This window comes from Haemorhous mexicanus, chromosome 4, assembly GCF_027477595.1.
Source record: "Haemorhous mexicanus isolate bHaeMex1 chromosome 4, bHaeMex1.pri, whole genome shotgun sequence".
In the NCBI taxonomy this organism is placed as follows: domain Eukaryota; kingdom Metazoa; phylum Chordata; class Aves; order Passeriformes; family Fringillidae; genus Haemorhous; species Haemorhous mexicanus.
The window spans coordinates 17,528,133-17,547,509 of NC_082344.1; the positions used below are offsets into that span (position 1 = coordinate 17,528,133).

General features: G+C 36.1%; 1 protein-coding gene across 8 annotated transcripts in view; it reads left to right on the forward strand.

Annotated features, from left to right (window-relative positions):
* LRBA (LPS responsive beige-like anchor protein) overlaps window positions 1-19,377 on the forward strand; it is a 370,012-nt gene that overhangs the window by 58,936 nt on the left and 291,699 nt on the right. For 6 of the 8 annotated variants that reach the window (XM_059843942.1, XM_059843943.1, XM_059843945.1 and 3 more), the window contains exons 17-27: window positions 365-457; window positions 1,267-1,375; window positions 1,910-1,991; window positions 3,621-3,744; window positions 4,001-4,193; window positions 13,798-14,823; window positions 15,275-15,364; window positions 15,635-15,810; window positions 17,024-17,177; window positions 17,585-17,765; window positions 19,012-19,139. In XM_059843942.1, the coding sequence (XP_059699925.1) occupies window positions 365-457; window positions 1,267-1,375; window positions 1,910-1,991; window positions 3,621-3,744; window positions 4,001-4,193; window positions 13,798-14,823; window positions 15,275-15,364; window positions 15,635-15,810; window positions 17,024-17,177; window positions 17,585-17,765; window positions 19,012-19,139 (2,356 nt within the window). The remainder of the gene's footprint in view (window positions 1-364; window positions 458-1,266; window positions 1,376-1,909; window positions 1,992-3,620; window positions 3,745-4,000; window positions 4,194-13,797; window positions 14,824-15,274; window positions 15,365-15,634; window positions 15,811-17,023; window positions 17,178-17,584; window positions 17,766-19,011; window positions 19,140-19,377) is intronic. The other 2 variants (XM_059843946.1, XM_059843951.1) reach the window with 1 other exon arrangement.

Genomic DNA, 19,377 nt, shown 5'->3' on the forward strand with positions numbered 1-19,377 from the left:
AAAAATTTTATCTTAACTTATTTATGGTAAAGGATAAGTACTGTGCCTTCTGTTCCATATGATTTCATTGGAAATTAATATTTTCTTTTTTCGAAGATAGCTTAGTAGTCCATGTAGATAAGTAAAATCATATTTCACAGATTTAAAGATCTGTTGAATACTATGAACCACAGTCCAGCTAGAATCAGATAGTGATATGGCCCTAAGCACTTGACTGTTTAAAAAGTAAGTGATGAAAGAAATTGGATGTAACTGATAAATACATTTAGATATCTTAAGTTTTTATGGGAGGTTTACAAGGAGCAAAAACCTACATTTGTTATTTTTCACATTGACTGAAGACCAGTGTGTTTTCTCCACTTAGGGTTGTCTACAAGCTTTTAGCATCACAAAGTGAAGGCATCAGAGTGCAAGCTCTGAAAGTGATGGGATATTTCTTAAAGCATCTTTCTCCAAAGTAAGTACTGATTTGAGTCTTAAAACTAAACCTCCCAAGAAAGGAAAGAGTAAAGGTAGATTGTGACACAGACATTCTATTTGTGACATTCTATTTGTTACTTTGGGTATAAATTATTTGGTGTATATACACACATTTGTGTGTAAAGGGAAAAAGCTATAATGGAGGTTAATCACTAAATAGGCTTCACTGAATAGGAGCTACTCTTCTTCAACTACCCCTCAGTCTATTTGTCACAAATGTATTTTTGATATGGTGGAATTGCTTGTTGCTGGCAGCCAGTGTCCAGGCATTATCACTCCATTATCAGCAATTCATGCTGATTGAATAGTTACTTGCAGTATGGCCTCCTTCTTTTTAAAGTGACCCTTTTCCAGTGAAATCAATAGCAAGAATTAGACTGGTGTGGTGGAACACTATGTTACTGAGAACTAGGTTTAATATGTCTCGAGTCGACTGTGATAGTAGATAACTGTTGAGATTGCTGTCCGTGGTTGCATTTTTGAATGAAATGAGGGCCAAGGTGTACTTTCCTCAGTGTTTATCCAGAAATCCCCCAGGCTATGTTTCAGCTTTTTGGGCCCATGGGTGAGTGGACCTCATTTGTGGAAGAAAGGTGGCTGCCTTCAGGGAATGATTTGTCCTTTCAGAATCTGAACCTTTTCCTTCACCAAAAGTGAAAGACTTAAGGAACAAACAAGAAAAATATCTTACCAGTGATTTTGTATTTCTTGAGGCACATGTTTTAAACTTTTTCTCCCCTAAAGCAAATAGAATGCATGTTGTTTAATCTTTCTCTACCATTTTAGGAGAAAAGCTGAAGTCATGCTTGGACATGGGTTGTTCTCTTTGTTGGCTGAAAGGCTGATGCTTCAGACAAGCTTATTCACCATGACCACATACAATGTCCTGTTTGAGGTAGTTATACGCTGTAGTTACTATCCAATCTTTCTAATTACTTGTAAGACATTGTTGGAAAATTGCTTACGTGTTTTTGCTGATATGCTCTAGATGACATTAAACCTTAGTGTAATGCAGCTGAATGCTACTTTTTTTCCCCCCAAAGCTCACTGCTTTGGATTTATCCCCTCTTCAACTTGGTTATGCTCATTATGAACAATTCTAGATAATGAGTAATCTGTATATCTCAACCAGATGCTCATGTAGATGTGTAATTTTATTATAGCAATGATCTTGTCTTTAGATAATTGCTTTGGTTAGATTCACATGCATCTTCCAGTGTACTTTAAATAACAGTATGCAATTAAGAGAGAAATAAAAGAATAAAGTAGCTTATAGAGTTTTAGAAACAGGATGAATTTAATTATCAAGAATGTTAGTGGGGATTTTTTGGGATGATTTTTAGAATGATGGTGACTGTGCTGCATCCAACTATTTTTCAGTAAGCTGTCTTCATATACATTGATATAGCCTCTTCTTCTTTCTTACTAGATTCTGACTGAACAAATTTGCACTCAAGTAATACATAAACAACATCCTGACCCAGATTCAACGGTGAAGATACAAAATCCTCGTAAGAACGATACACATATTTAAGTCCTACCTTAAGAAAAGTCTGCTTTAAAAGAGTCCCACCAATGAACAAGCTTATTAATTACATCTACCAGTCTTCTAATCTCAGTTTTACATTTTTTTTTCACTCTAAAAGACAGATTACTTGTATTTAGTTGGAGTTATGTACACAGTACGTCTCTATAACTTTTTGAAAGACATTTTATGTGTCTGTAGTTCATAACTCACCTTTTTTGGCTGTGCAGTCACGTTATGAAATGATTTTTCAAGACTTTTATGCGCAGGATACTTTGATTTAAAACATGTTAATGTTCCAGCAAGATTCTGAATGCATTTTTTAGTGATGTCAGACTAAATTAACTAAAATATGGAAACACCTTTCATCTTAAACTACATTCAGTGTGACAATGCTAGATGGAAAATAGGAGAAATGTATCTGCTCACTGTTTTGGTTAGCTTACTTTATTGGAAATATCTTGATATGAAACTTTAGATATCTTTTGACTGAAAAAAATACTGATCTCCTTCCTGAATAATATACATTATTAATGGGTTTTGTACATGATACAATGAACCTATGATAGCTTTGGGAGTTAACTTTTATTTGGAGAAATAACAGATTTTTCACTTTTTTAGCTGCTTTGTCATTAAATGTAGGTCGCAGTTGTAGGTTTAATTCAGGTGGAAAGTGGGGGAAGAGAAAAGAAAGCAAAGCAGATATGGAGGAAAGAAATCTGGTTGCATTATGCCATTTTCCTTAGGGTAAATTCCTATCGAGCAAGAGATGTTAGCATGTTTCTGTTGCTTTCTCCTAAGATTTTTGAAGTTGGCAGTCACTGCTGTGGTCAGTATAGACTATATGGGGACTGAACTAATTTAGGTCTGGTAGGAAGAGTGACTTCTAGAGTCCCTTTTTTAGATCATTACTGTTATCAGATAAGGAATTTCTCTTTAAAGAATTTGTACAAGATGAAGTGCAACTATCACAGTGATTGTGTTCAAATTACACTCTAATTCATTTGCAAAGTTGACTGCTTTTAAAGTAACAAGAAAAGTCACTGCCTCTCTGCTTCAAAAAGTGCGATGTACCCTGAATTTTGACCTCCTAAAAATACAGGAAACATTGTGATCATAAGAGATAAAATTTTATATTAGAAAGGTTTTTTTATAACAGAAACCGATAAATTTAATTAGAAGTTGGTTGCATTCTTTGAAAATTCAGTATTGTTAAAGTAGAGCAAAATCTCATAAGGTAGAGCAATTTTCTCATATATTGGTTTTCTAAAGGATGCTTTTTTTATGTGAACCTCATGTAAAAATTGTTCTGACAGATTCTGATAGCTTGTCAGTTGTCATGCAGTAATATTTGCGTTGGTTAAACATGGTAATTCAATGAATTCCATTTTCTTTGGAGGCATACAAATCCCGCTGCTAGGTGACTAGGTTTGAAAAGTATTGGAAGAAGGTATTTTTTTTATTTAAACCTTCTTCTCCAATAGAGATGTGCTTTTTCTCAGTGTAAAACTTTTTATGTGGTGTCACTTTCCTTGTGCAAACACTGTTGAAAGAGGCCTTGTGTTTTATGCTGTGCTTAGTCCTAACATTTTGTTACTCATGAACTGTTTTACAGAGATTTTGAAGGTTATTGCAATCCTGATCCGTAATTCTCCACAGTGTCCAGAAACTTTAGAGGTCCGGCGAGCCTTTCTCTCAGATATGATTAAACTGTTTAATAACAGCAGAGAAAACAGGAGGTAAGATGGCTTGCTCTGTGCTCAAGTAAATAAAATAAATAACAAAGTCTCCTAGTAAATTAAATGCATGAGTGCAGATACAGCTTCATTGCTGTTTCAGCAAATTCTGTGCTCCAGCATAGGCATCAGTAGGAAAAATTAGGGAAGTTTGCAAATAGCAATTTTTTAAAGCATGTTGGATTCTTGACTTAGCTGTTGTATATATTTCTATGATATATTTTATAATATGATTCAGTAGCATGTGTGTGTTTTGCAGGAGTTTGTTGCAGTGCTCTGTCTGGCAGGAGTGGATGCTTTCCCTTTGTTGTTTTAATCCAAAGACTTCTGAGGAGCAGAAGATAACTGAGATGGTGTACACCATATTTCGGATTTTGCTGTACCATGCAATAAAATATGAGTGGGGTGGCTGGCGTGTGTGGGTGGATACACTGTCAATCACACATTCAAAGGTGAGATTAATCAAATTTTAGGAGCATTTCTGAAAAATGTTGGTGCTGGTCTTGCTTTTTAGTAACAGCAGGAACACAAGGTGGCGCCCCAGAGCTATTCATCAACAAACATACCTTTTAGTAACATCAAAAGGCTGTAAAACAAATGAGTAAAAAGCAGAGAAATACAAGTTAAGGCAGATGCTTCTGCTGTTAAACTGTCATGGAATATGGGGTGAGAGTGCAAATCCATGCAGCATGAATGAGACTGTTACCCTTTGTTATTGTTCTGTCTGAATTTTGTTGTTTTTACAACCAGAGTTAGATCATAAAAGGTATTAGTGGTTCTCTGAATGAGGAACAGTAGTACAAAAGGTGTTTTATACTGCCTTATTGTAAACAAGAGTGAGGCTAGTGTGGGCCTCAGAATTATTCTGGTTATCAGAATATTTACTTGAAATTAATTAAATTATAAATTACCTATTTTAAATGTGTGCAACTTAGCAGTGCGAAAAGGATATCTGTGAATCCAAAAGATCACTTTATGATACTTAAGAATTGTGGGCATTTCTGAGGTCTTGGATTTTGCACGAATTTTTTTCTTAGAAAAGGTCAGTCTCTTTTTCTTAGAAAGTTCTTGCAGACAGCAGGAACCTTGTTATTTTGCAGCTCTATTTATTGCATTCAGAGGCCCATAGTGCATTCTTGGGCTATGGGAGACATATTGTAGAAATCTATGTAATAAAAATTAATATTAAAGTTATTAAAATAAATATAATAAATTTATTAAACAGTCACTTGGTAAGTGGAATTCCTGTGCAAAGTGCCCAGGGCCACATTTTAACCCTTACAGAGATCACATTTTTGGTGTTGGACCGTTCTTAATATGCTTTTTTGTTGGCTTTGCAGTCTTCAAAAACCAGTTTCCTCTCTTTGCCCCAAGATGCAGAGGGCATGGGTGAATTGGCAAGCTGTAACCAGAGTAAAGATCCCTAATGTGCTTTTATATAAAACTGGCATAATTTAGCATGTGTGTGATTGCGGGGAATTGCTGGGAATTGTCCCTGGGGAAAGACGGAGAGGTGAATAAAAGAAGACCACCTTTTTAACTCTTAGTCAAAGCATTGGTGTCTTGAATTCAGAAATTAGCTAGCACATTATCTTATAATCTGTAGTTCTATTCCTAGACTCCTTTTGTAAGATAATGTAATGTCAGAAATCTCGTTTAAACAACATCTATGTCAGAAAGGTTATATGGATTTTTGGTCATTCTTTTCAGTGACTTAATGTGGCTAATCAGTGATGTAGAGTTCCTAGAGAAAAAACCCCAAGATTTTGTTTTGATGCCATGACCAAGTGTCAAGAGCAAAACTCTGTGGTTTTAGAAAAGACCAAAAAATAGATAGATATAGATAATGTTGGTCTGGTTTATTAATTTGTATTTTAAGGGCTGTATGTTTTTTTGAAATACCATAGTGAATGAGAAGATGACCTGCTTCAGTTGTGTTTCTCATTTTTTGTTCCTGGCATGCTGCAATAGGGAGGTGTCCTTGGTTGTAGGAATAACTCCCTGTACGTTTTCTCAAGTCTAACTTTGTTGACTTTCTGGTCAATGTATAATACCTGTCTGTTCTTCCAGCCCATTTCAGAAGAAGTTGAATGATGGCAAATTTGGAAGTGCGTGAGTGTGGGCAGAGTGTCGTGGTGGAATATTGAACGACTCCTAAAGGAATTCAGTTTGTTTGGTCATCAGTACTAATACTAGTTCCAGAAGCCTAAATGAAAATGTTTAAACAGCAAAAGCAGCCAGAAACTAACTTGACAATATTGATATGAATGATGGTGCCATTATCAAGATTTTAAAATTTTACCTTTATTATAAATGCACTTTCCATTTGAACTTTTTTTGTAAGTAATACATACAATTCATGCAACTAGCCATATAAAACTAGGTGATTCTTCAGAGCTACCTATTAATTACATAAACATAAATTAGGATAAATCACAAAAAAGGTCTTGAAAAATGTCCTTATACATTAGCAGATAATTATGATGATTTTTTAATCCTGTAAAATTTACTTATTTTAAATAGTCTTGTATCCTGTTTTACCACTATTGAGATTCATAGAGATTCACACATAACCTGGTGTAGGCATAATTCAACGGGCAAATTGTTCGATGCTAAGTGCATCTCAGATGTTTTTGATTTCTAGCTTGCTTTCAAAGTTATGTGGGAATTATGGGAACAAAAATATTTCCTTAACATTGCTAAGAGAATAACCAGTTTGGGTTTTTCCTATTTCTCTCTAATTGTATTGGGTTACTGCTTATTTTTCCTTTTTACAACCCTCTGTGCCGTTCGTGCCACTAATTTATAACACCATTCTATGATAAAGAACAAGTACATAAAGGACCAGTGTTACACAATTGGATAGGTTTTGCGGAACTACACATCAAGATACATGCAGCTGCTATAAAAAGCCAAAGAAACTCAATTGCAATTTTATTGTCCAGCTTGATAGATTTCCTGCCACCTTTGTAGCAGGGAAGCTGTTTGTCACTGTAACCCTCTCCTCCAACAGCTGCACAACGTTTTATAAGCAGCAGTGGCTTTTCCAGCATAATTGCACTGCATTGGCTTCCTTGCATTCAGGATTTAGGTGGTGTGTAGGGAGTGTGCAACCTTTTAAAAGCCAAATTTCTTAGTATTACTCATGTATGTTGTTAATTTCTGTGTTACTTTTTTTAGGCTTTCCAGATATTGAATCATTGTATATGAAGGTGTTTGTTCTGTTGCTTCTAGTTCAATGAAAATATTATTGGAAAAATTAAATCGCAGCTCCAGTTTGTTCTGACTGGTCAGTGTTGAATTTATGAAAGCATCCAAGAACTTCTGTTTTTTAAACATTGCAACCATGCTAACTCAACCTTAGATTTTTATCTGTCTAGTCCTGTTACTTTTACAAAGGACCAATGATTTGGGGGTTAATAATAGGAAACAAGTAAAGAATGGTGGACAACTTCCCTTTTTAACCTTTCAGCTTCCCTAAGTTTTAAAAGAATAAAATTATTTACACAGTGCAATACACTCCTAAATTATCTGAATGTTGTAAACTGGGAAGACTAACATCTGCTTATTTCAGGCCCTTAAATAGATTTTACTACTTACAAGTTGATTCCTGTTACCTTTCTGTTAAAAAAATATATTCAGATGAAGCATGATATTTATTTTTATTTTTTAGTAGCTCAAGAAATTTTCAGTGAGTAGGACTCAGATGTTAATATGTGTAAGCTGCAGTTCTGTTTCTGTTTAAGTGGAAGAATTTTATTCATTGATCTGAATGAGAAGTATGAGAAGCAGTGTATTTCCAACTAATTGTCAGTTTTCAGTCTAAAGTACCGTTGTATTAAACATTGTGACTGTAAGTAAATTTGCATAGTCTTTTGTGCCCTGTTCATTTAATTTAAGGGAGGAGAAAAAAAATCCAGAGCATTTATGTGTGCTATATTTGCCAGGTTTTCATCACTCTCTGATGAGGGAAAACTACTAAAAGCTGTGGAGATTGGGTAGTGGAGGGGTAAATATATGGTGGCAATTAAAAAACTAATTTGCAGAGAAGTGAGTGTGGCTCAGTAGCTTTAGAGGGTAAGAGGCCATCGGAATCTGGTGTCCAAATCCTGTTGGCATCCAGGATTTGCTTAGGATGCTTTTGTCTGTTTTTTATCCCTGTCATGAGGGTAGGAGGTTCTCCCACAGTGGAGCTCCAGGGAAATTTGAAGGGCTTCAGGTGTTCTTCAGTCCTCTGAAAAGTGTATCTACATTGCCCTGAGGGGAAGCAGAGGTACCTGGCCCAGAGGGTCATTGTACTACTGCCAGATTTTGGTTGTCAGTTGTGCCATGCCCAATATGTCAATGAAGCAAAGCTGGGAGTACCCTTGAAATCATTCAATATTACATTCATTCTAATGGTGTAAATAGTTATTTTTAATAAATATTGTTTATTCAACATAGAAATGATTCTTAGCTGGTCACCTGAGTTATGGAGAGCAGAATGAGCTTGGAGACTGGAATGTGCAGCATCCTTTAGAGCTGTGCACCCCCAGTACAAATGTGTTGTGATGATGCAATCCCTCACCTTTATGAGGTGTTTCCTTTTTACAGCTTCTTTTGTAGAAGATGTGTGGGAAGGCTTTTTTAACCAATGAGTGGAGAGAGAAGAAAGTATTTTCATTGTTCAGCAGGCAGAGGTGTGTGCCAGTGATGGGCTCTTACACATGCAGTGTGTATGTTAATGGGGAGATCCTCCGTCTCATGATTCACTTGGCTTGAGGGAGTGCAATGTCATGAATAAAGCTGCAGGATGCTACCATTTGACTAATCCAAGCTGAAAGAAATGGGGATAGAATAGAAGGGAGCAAGATAAACTGAGAAATTATGAAGCTGCAGAGAAGCCTTAAAAGAAGAGTGTAATAGAGATTTGCTACTAAATGCCAGAGCTCTCAAATTGAAGAATTACGGAAACATTAGCAGCAGAGAGATCTGGTGTTTGAAGAGGCAAGTAGCTCTGAAATCGTCTTCCTAAGTGAAGAAGACTTGATGGGAGAGAGGATTCTCATCTCTATGACTTGGTTTAAAAAATCCTGGAAGATGGGACGTGAGTCTGCAGCCTCAAGAATCGTTAGTGGCTTTCTTTGCTGTTGCTGCAGTTTGAAGCAATCCTCCTCCATAATTGCAGCTGCCTCTTTTCACCTTGTGGGGCCTGCATTAGGTCTCCTGGCCATTCTTTGAAATTAGGGATGTGGAGTCTTTGCTGTAGGGCTGCCAACAATATATGGTGATACTGGAAAAGGATGACAGAAGTGAGCATTGCATAAAACCTGTTGCTGAGCATTGCAACAATGGGGTGATAAATGCTGAATTTAGTTACAGAATATTTTTGTTAATAGCTAAAGATCAAATATGTACAAGATAGGATTTGACAGTCCCTTAAACTGTAGGAATGGTGGCAGGGATTGAGAGAGTGAGAAAATACCTTGAGATGATTGTGTGTGCTCGTGTCTTGCAATTTAAACTCATTAAAAGCAATAATTTCCGTAGTGAAAATGAGCTAATATATGTTTGGTATGCAGTTTGAATTTACAGTTGTATGATGATGTAACAGTAAGCTATGCCTTGACTTGATTTGAAGTAAAATGCTGTCGACATACATAAAATTCTCCCTCGAAAAGCAGACTTTTATGAATTATATTGACTAGTACTTGCTTTCTAATTCTATTTTTTTTTTTTCTCAAGATGATTAAAAAAAAAAGGCAGAACTCTTGCTACTTAGGTGAAAATGCAAGATGCAGGAATATGAAACCATCTTCCAGCAGTGGTTTCCCCCCACCTTGTACATCAGTGAATGTGTTTCTGGTGGAAGTTTAGACTCCTCCTTTAGAAATCTCTTATTCTGCAAAGTATATTTTAACTTGCTTTGCTTAGCTTTCATCTGTGAACCACTCAGAAATAGCCCAGAGATTCCTTAGGTCGGTGGGTTACAGACTGTAACTCAGTGTGTGGTGCACACAGTACCTTTGTATCTTTTCTTGTGCTGAGTTGAAAATTAGTTTTGATATCTCTGATAGTGGTGTCTCCTGTCTAAACAGGGCTGTTTATGTTTGGAGATTGGATTGCACTTATGAAACAGTTAGTGTTAGTAAAGGAGAAGTGGAAAAAGCAGGTCAGTAAAATCCTATTTAAGATTCAAATAGTTGTAATGCTTTTTGGAATTAGGAAGAGTTTATTCATTTATTATGAAGAGTTTATTTAAACCGGCACAGGATCTGGTTTGCACTGAGCAGACTCTATAAGGAATTGTCTGACCTGTCTGGCAAGATATTCCATTCCTCTCTCTACTCTATGAAATTGCCCACCTGAAAATGGAAAAAAAAGGCAAAAAATCTTAATGTATAGTTAAAATATTTTCTTGAAGTTCTTTAATGCAAGTGTCAATGATCTTACCCTTTCTCATTGCTATATGCTAATTTTTCTCCTTGGCGCTTAGTTAATGTTGGATGTCAAATTAAGCTAAAATTAATGGCAAAGGCGAATGCTGCAGTTATTAGCTCACAAGTGTCTTCAACTGGTGGTGCATAGAGATGCATTCCAAGCATTGCAGACAGCTATGGATTAACCATCAAATGATGGTGAAGATTAATGATTGGCCTTTTAGCTCACTAATTTAGAACAATTTCTGGTAATTAATTCTGTATTATCAGCTTACAGTTGCAAATGCCTTAAGGAAAATAAAAAATTACTTATGTACATTTAAGGTTCTTCAAGGTAGCAATTGTCTTGTAAATTGTTGCATGCTTGCAGATCCTAATGTTTAATCTTTAATACCTTTATGTACTCTGTGCACTGGCTTTTAGTAATCATAATTTCTACTTAATTTTGCATTTTTGTTGGTACTGATTTTGTTAATCTTAGGTGTTTTGTTTTGTATGTATAGTTTGTCTTTGTGTACTTGTGTCCTTCATAAATGCCGCATCATGCAATAGAAGTTGTAGGGGAAGAATTGTCTACTGCCTCTGTTGTAGTACCACGATTTCTTGGTTTCCTGTCAAACCGAATAACAGATTGATACAGTGATCAGAAGTGTTTATACAGCCTTGTTGAAAGGTTGGATTTTACAAAGCAGAATTTCTGAAATTTGTATCCTTTTGTTATATAAGAAACCCCCAGACTCAAAATGGGTGTTCGAAAAATACTTTCATGTGGTCTCTCTAGTTCTGTGCCTTGGTATTTTAATTTGAGTTTTATTTAGAGGACAGTTAATGCATTGTAACATTAATTCTTGTTGATGCTTATGGTCAAAGTAGAAATTGCTATCCTTGTTGAGTGGATTTTGGATTTTTTGGGGGAGTGATGTTTTCCTTTAGTTCCCTACTGCCTAATTTTCTTCACCAGTGTTTCTCTCCTTACAGTTTCTTGCATTGTTCTGAAATCAGTGTAGATTCTTACCAGATTTTGCTTGGATTTATTTGCTCATAAGTTTACCCATCTGTGAAAACAAATTGTCAGTATTGACCTTCTTGCTGGTCTTTGTTTCTATTTCTTTTTGGTAGCAATTAAAAATCCCACAGTGCAGAGTTTCATTTTCAGAATGGCTCTGTATTGTGTTCCAAAACATTGTTCCAGGATTCAGATGAAATTGGTTGTGAAATGGTATTGCATTCCTGTACCATACATTGTGTTTTTAAATGCTGACCATACCATATTCCCTATACCCTAAATTCCAACATGGTTGGAAGTGTAGAGGTCAGAGACAGCCTTGGCTGCAGTGACCATGAGATGGTGGAGTTCAGGATTCTGAGGGGAGAGAGAAGAGTAAAAAACAAGCTTACAATCCTGACTTAGGGAGAACAGATTTTGACTTATTTTCAAGCAAAGTTGATTTAAGGCTGTGAACCAGATGATCAATTTGGCTGGTAAGGAAAATCAGAAGCTGCAATAGGTTTTTGTTAAGGGGATAGGGCTTGGTAGCACACTAGGAAAAAGCGTTCTAGAGAAAGAGTAGGTCTCAGGTTGTACCAACTGAGATACAACTGACTGCCCGTTTCTCCAAAAGTAGTTGGCAGCCCTACAGACTGTGTTCATAGAAAGTGAGAAGCTATAAACTTGGTAGCTTTTACTCCCACATATGAGTTTAATGAGATTTGCACTGGAATGATGCATGAAAGTACAGATGTTCCCACTATTAAATATTGTGGAGCAGTGTGCTTCTGGGAAGTACATGTAAGTTTTGCTGAAATCAGACAATGTCATTTTCATTGTTAAATGTCTCTTTAGTGCTTGCTGGCACAAAGCTTTTTAGTAGTTTTAGAAATGGAGGAAGCAACAGGGAGAGAGAGAAGAGGGAAAGTTAGCTGGAGATAAGTTGAAGTTGTTAAGATTCCATCTTCAGAAAAGTAATGGTTAGACCTAAAGTAGCAGCTTTGCCTAATCATATTTTTGAAAATAAATGAGAAGTGCAAGGGACAGCTTATTAGCCTGATCTATTTTGTGTTGCCTTTGACATTCTGATTGTGGTCCAATTCAGGAAGTAATTCCAAAGTAATACTGCCCCCCCACGTGCTATTTTTAGCAAAACCCTAGGATCAAGTAATTTATGGATCCATTATAATTGGATGAACTTTCAATCAGTTGTAATCATTCACACCTTTTTTTTTGTACATAACTGAATGAAAACTAGTATGTGAAGACTCTTTTTTTTTGAACAAGCAGTGTGAGATATCTCACTTCTGTTTCTAGACATTAAAATTTCAATTAAATCAACTTGAATGAATAATATGGTTAAGGTCATGTTAAAATAGTGTATTGCTCCTGCAATGCTTGAATTTACTTGATTGATGGAGAAAATAGTTTGTAAAAAGATAAATATTGACATCAGAACCTGCCAAAAAGAATTTTTGTCTTTGCTCTGTCTTTGCTTATCTCTGATTTGTTAACTGTAATTTCTAGTATATTTTTAATCTGAAAAATTATTTTTTGACTTCTCTGTGTCATCTTAAGGGAAAATATTCCTAGTGACTAATCATCACTTTGAATACCATATACATGGAATTTTTAGATGAGGTCCAAATGAATGAGCTGAGTATGTAAGAGAATAAGAAAATGTGTGTTTGTATATTTAGTGGAATGCACTGCTCTACTTTGCCTATGGAAAATGTTTGTGATACAGAAAATTATTTAAAGAAAACAGCCCTCAGGTGTAGCTTATGTTGGGAAAATTTTGAGAACTAAGCTTACAGATAAATAAGCACTTGTGTTGTGAAATATAAATCTAAATCCTAAATGAAAAGGTATGGATAAACTAAATTGAATAACAGTGTAATAAAAACTTAAGTTAGGCTAGTGATATTTTATTTTTTAAAACACAGCTATTTATTTGGGCAATGAGTTTTATTAGTGTGTATATAAAGAATTTTTCTATCTGGATTTAAAAAAAAAAAAAACCTAGAAACAACAATAATATTTTCAGCTAAGGAGTAGAGAAGTCTTTTCACTTTAATCAGTTTGTGTAGCTTTTCTCAGGCTGAGATGGGGTGAATAGCACTCCCCAAAGGAAATTTCCTCTGGGGAATTTTAGGTGTCATTTGGGGATCCACAGAATTCTGGCTTTGTTAGGTGCTCTGACTTTGTGACATTGTACTTTTTAGTGTAAAAGTTTCAAAAGTTTATGTATCTTTTTGGATTTTTGAGCATACTAAAGGTGCTAAAAGGATGTGAAAGCTCTGCTACTTGTCACAGCCTCCCCCTTCACAAAAAATTGTTTTCAAATCTAGTATTTCTGTGGATCTTATGCTTAGGATGTCCTTTGTATCAGGCTAGTTGGGGTTTTTTGACCTTTACTTTACTTTTTTTTCTTCCTTTTAGCCAGGAAAAACAGTAAGGTACATGTAAGAAAAACTTGCTGTCAGTTGAAGTGATATCTAACCTAGGGGTTAGATAACGTGCAGGGTTTTTTTATGAAAAGGGCAGGTTCCAGTATAAATTTTGAGCATGGATTTTTGTTTTCTTTTTTTTCAAGAATACAGTCATTAATATATAGTTTTTAATGTCCTTTGAACTCTGTTCTTTTAGGTAACTTTTGAAGTGCACAAAGAGAGTCTTTCCCAAATGTACAAGGAGTACCAAGAGAAAGGAGGTGAAGGGAGTGGAGTACGTTCTTCTACTCCAATTGGAGCAATCTCTGGGATTAGCAAAGAAGCTGAAACCAAGGGAAAACAACAGTCTTTGGAGTTAAAAGAAAGTGCTGCTGCTCCTTCTTGCATTACTGATGGTGATATAGAGTGCAAAACTGAAGAAAAAGAGAAAGAAAACTCATCAGATGGTGGCCAACAAACTCATTCAGTATCTAATCATAAGGAAGAATTAGTGGGGGAGGATATGGGTACTAGAGAGGATTTAAAAGCAGTGCCTTGTATGGAATTTTCTCCAGAACCAGAAACAGTAAAGCCCAGTGTCTCAGAAATCAGTACTGGAATAGCTGAAGCAATTGAAGATTCTAGCAAAGCTGATGAGCTTGTTGAAGAAACAGTTGCTGTCACTGCTGCTTCTTTAGCCATGCAAACTCCTGTGGAAGGAGGAACTCCAACAAGTCTAGAAGGACTGGAAAAATCAGCAGTAGAGGTGGAAGATGAAGATGACTTTGTTGATTTGAAAGATGAAAGTAGTTTGCCGTTGCCTTCAGAAGAGCTTGCAGAAAGGAACAAGGAATGTGGCTCTAATGCAAGTGAAGTGACAAAGCAGGAAGAAACAACAGAGAAGCAACCTGAAACTGGGCTTTTAAAGTCTGAGGGTACTGAAGGTGTGGGTGAGAAGAAACAAGAGCTGACTTTGCCAGAGACGGTGAGTTCTGCAGTTCCAGAAGTAGTAACTCAGCTGGATTCAGCAGGAAAAAAGAAGCTGAAGGAAGGAAATGTAGTTACCAGTGAAACCAAAACTACAGTGGAAAACACAAATTCACACATGGCAGAGCCTGCTGGAGCTTCTGACAAAAGAATTGCCAAGCTTGATGTTTCCAGTGTTGCATCAGATACAGAAAGACTGGAGTTGAAAGCTAACAGATGTCTTGAAGCACCTCTGCCCCCCAGATCCATGCCTGAGGTAAATTCTACCTGTCCTTCATCCATCTAGCTTAAAAAGAAAAGGAAGGGGTTTTTTTAATGAATTTTTTCAGAAAGCATTCCTATACATTCTGGGGATTATAATGTGTGTGATTCTTGTGAGTTTTCTATAAAATACTTTTAACCCTGGGTTAAAATAGCCATTATTCTTATAATTTGTGTTCTGAGAATTCTCCAAGATTTTTGTACATCCACATATGAATGCTGATATAAACTGAGTATTTGGCTAGATGGACACTTCATCTCAGCTGTTTTAAACTATAAAAGTTGATAGGTTTTCACTACATCATGTCATACTACCTTTTTTTGTACAAGTATAAATTAAGACTAGGTTCTTTTGTGTGCTGCAGTGCTCCAGTCTCTAGTCTTTAGTTTCTAATCCAGCTTTTAATGGTTAAATAGTCATGTTTCTGAGTACTTCCCTTCTGCAGAGATACTTCCTAATGGATGCTCTTCAATCTGCACCATTCTTCCTTAAAGGAGGAAAACCACTGTCTACAACAACATATTCTCCCCCCCTGGTAAGGTTGGGTGGCTGCTTGTGAATACTTAGACTGGCAGGTGTGGTAGTGCAGCTGTAGCTTGGTTTGTAGTATAGTTTGGTATATCCATTAAATAGCATATGTGTAGTAGTTTTAGTTTTATTTGGAACCATGTACACAGTCTGGACTTGTTGGATATCCAAAATCTTGAGTCTATTAGATGTATTTCAGTGTGTGCCATGGGAACTAATAACCAGAGTGTGGGTTTCGTGTTTTGTTTTCTTTTTTGTATGCAAATGATGCATTCAGCCTTCAAGGCAGCAGGTTTCCTCAGGACAGGAGCTGGCTGCTCCATCGGATGGGCAGAGGAGGGATACGAGGTCAGCTGTGTTCCGTATTCCCGAGTTCAAGTGGTCACTGATGCACCAGCGCCTGCTCACAGACTTGCTCTTCTCCATAGAAACAGATATTCAGATGTGGAGAAGGTACATCCTGTGCTTTATGTGGAATGATCCAGACTGGGTTCAATTATAAAGGGCTCATTGACTTAGACTCATGGACATCTGGTGTTTTACTCATTATTCAATAGCCTGACTTATTTTGTGACCTACACCAAATTATTCTCAGATATTTTTTAAGACTCTTTACAGACATGACTGTTTATTGGTTCAGGGCCTGCACATAGTTTTGGACTGAATTCCTGGCTACATTGTCATAAGTCAGTGGCAGTCTTGCTGTTGATTTTTATTCAACTAAGATTTTAATTTTCCTAATGTATTTAAGGGCCTGTGTCTTCCTATCTAAATGTGGATAAGAAAGACAATATATCCAAAATAGTATGTCTTGCTTCTGCATTTACACACATTGCTGCTTTGATAGGGTTCTGTGAGCCCAAAGATGTTAATTTGAAGATTAACTTCTAACAGGGATCTGGAATGTAATCATGAAGATCTGTGAAAACAGCAGTAATTCTGCAATTTAATTTTAAGGTTTGATAACTGAAATAAGAACGGGGTCCATTGTTAGCTTGTAGTCGTGAGTGTCGAATTTAAATTGAACCATATAGGTGTTCTGACCTGATAAAAAGGAATGTCAGGATGAAGAAATAGTGTAGGTAATTGATTCAAACAATTTAAACTGAAGTGAAATTTTGTCTGACTATAATTTTTAGGATATGTTGAAGTTAACCTATCTGGTCATCATCAGACATGGCTAAAATATATTTATATTTAGACTCTGTTTTGGAAAGTTTTTGTCTAAGTTTTTGTGCTTTGTTGATTTTTAATTTCTCTGAGAAATCCATATAATTTGCTTTAGTTTTCCAAAGATTTAAATTCAAATCTTTAAGTTCACTATTCCAGGAGACTTTATTCTGTTTCCTGATACGGTGACTCTTGCTAGCAAGCAGTCATAGATCAGCCTATAAGGGATCTTTATACAAATGAGGATTAGCAATCATCTTGGTGTTTTTAGCAACCTGTCATGCTGAGAAGTTTATGAACAGAAAAGAAATGTAGTTTTAGGTTTAGATTGAGATATATCAGTTGACCCTTAAGTCATGTGTTATTTGCTTCCCCACTGCTAAATGTCTGGTTTTAGTTTTGCAAAAACAGAAATATTTTAAAGTACCCCAAAATAAAGCTCTATTCTGAATGTCTTTTTTTTTTTTTTTTTTTTTTTTTTTAAATTTTTGGACAGCCATTCTACAAAAACTGTGATGGACTTTGTGAATAGCAGTGACAATGTGGTGTTTGTTCACAACACGATCCACCTCATCTCTCAGATGATGGACAACATGATCATGGCCTGTGGTGGAATCTTGCCATTGCTTTCTGCTGCCACATCTGCTACTGTAAGAAATTCAATTTTTATTTAAAAATTCCTCACTTGTGGGAGGATGCCTTTCTTTATGGAGTGTATTAATTATTGTATCTGTCCTTTTGGGAAACGGAAATGCAAGTGGGGTGTTTCCACAGGTATCTCTTCCTCCCTTTGCTGCCTCCACACTTTTCCTTAAGATAAATTAGGTGCTTGCCTTCTTTGCCTGAAGACATAAAAAAGTTTCCTGCCTTTGTCGCCCCACAGTGGTCTGGAATGGGATTAAATCCCAATGCTAATGATTGTTCCTAGAATATGAGTAATTATTACTTTTGAATGTGACTGACAGTGGACTTCCAGCACACATTTTTTTTCATTTAGTGTGCAGGAATATTATCTTTGTGAAGAAGTAAATTTTGCTTTCAATTTTTCTCTGTTTAGCATGAATTGGAGAATATTGAGCCAACTCAAGGACTTTCAGTAGAAGCATCTTTAGCATTTCTCCAGAGATTAATCAGCCTTGTGGATGTGCTGATTTTTGCAAGCTCTCTTGGTTTCACTGAAATTGAGTCTGAGAAAAATATGTCATCTGGAGGAATTCTGCGACAATGTCTTCGTCTGGGTAAGCAAATAAAGCCACTTAATGACCATAGAAGCTTGCAGTTACTAAGCAGTTAGCACCTGTTAGCTTTCTTTTTGTTCCTGTTCATTGTTTCGTTAAATCAAGATTAAATGTAATCAAACATTAAGATCTTATACAGTTTTACTGTATTCTGCAATGCATATATACATATTAATCTCTATAAGTTTAAATAATTTAAATTAAGTTTGATAGCCTGTTTTCATTTTATCCATGAGGATATTTCTTTTGCCAAAGTTCCCCAAGTAATCAAGGCTAAGAATATAGCAGCTTTAAGAAAAGTAATCCTGTACTATATAAAAAAATGAAACTTTGCTATACTTATGTAAGAGGTTTTACACCTGAAGATCAGTATATGAAGGCATGGTGAAAACCAGAAGTGTAAATTTCTGAAGGGTTCAAATTGGGCACTAATTGTATCCGATTATAACAGTATACTTGCTTCAAATTGGATTGAAAGAAAATGATCAGTTACCTAAGAAAGTAACAAATTTTCTGAAAATGAAAACATAAAAGATCATAGCAGGGTCCATGTAGTTAATACAGGAGGAGAGAATTCATGCTTAGTTGCATGCTGTAATTCTTTTTGTAATGAAAAGTTTGAGTTGCATGAGTGCCAGAGCAGCTCAGAGCCTCAACAGTAACTAGCCCTCCTCTCCCTTTCTAGGCAATTAAAACTTTGTGCAGGTAGAGCAAGATTTATGGGATGCAAACAGGTATAGAGGTGGGGTAGTTCTTTTTTCCTTTGAAAATAAATATTAGAAGATGAAACGGGGTAAAAATGTGCAACTAAAAAACCCAAATAGTTGTGTAACTTCAGAACATTTAGTCCAAGAGTAACTGAGTATTGTGAAGCAAATGTTGCCATTTGTTTCACTTCTGTATCACTTGTCTTCTCCTTTGCAAATCTGTGAAATTTAGCTGTCTTCACCCTTCCCACCCTCTGGTTGTATGCGTGGTAAAACTGCAGTGAGGGATATTCACTTTGAAGTATCCATTAGATACAGCATATATGTTCAAATAGTTAAGCATTCATTATTAGTTATAACTTAGTAAAGAATTTTGAGCATTGGTTTGCAACCTTCTAAAACTTACAGAAGCAAAGTATTTTACTGATGTGTGTCAACTTTTTAAAGTGGTAGACAGAATTGTGTTATACATTTCTGTAAGGGAATATAGAGCAATAATGTTTCTCAGATTATCTCTTAACATTTCTTTTCCCTTCAAGTATGTGCTGTAGCAGTAAGAAATTGCTTGGAGTGTCAGCAGCATGCACAGATGAAGCCTATTGGAGACGCTGGGAAGAACCAAAAAGCAGTGCAAGGTTTTATAGGATCAGGAAAGTCTGCAGCAAAGGCAAGTTTAAGACCACATTCAGAAACACAGAAGTCAATAATGATTAGTCTGTACAGAGGGATAAGTTTTTAAATTTGCACCTGCACCACTGATCCTTTAACAGACCTGAAGTGGGGTGGTACAAGCCCTGGAAATTGAATCTGACAAAAGAAATGACCAGATTTTTTTTCTCCTTTAATGGTGAAATGCATATTTGATCTCTCTGCTCTAGTTATGACAGCACGACACAGAGTGGGTG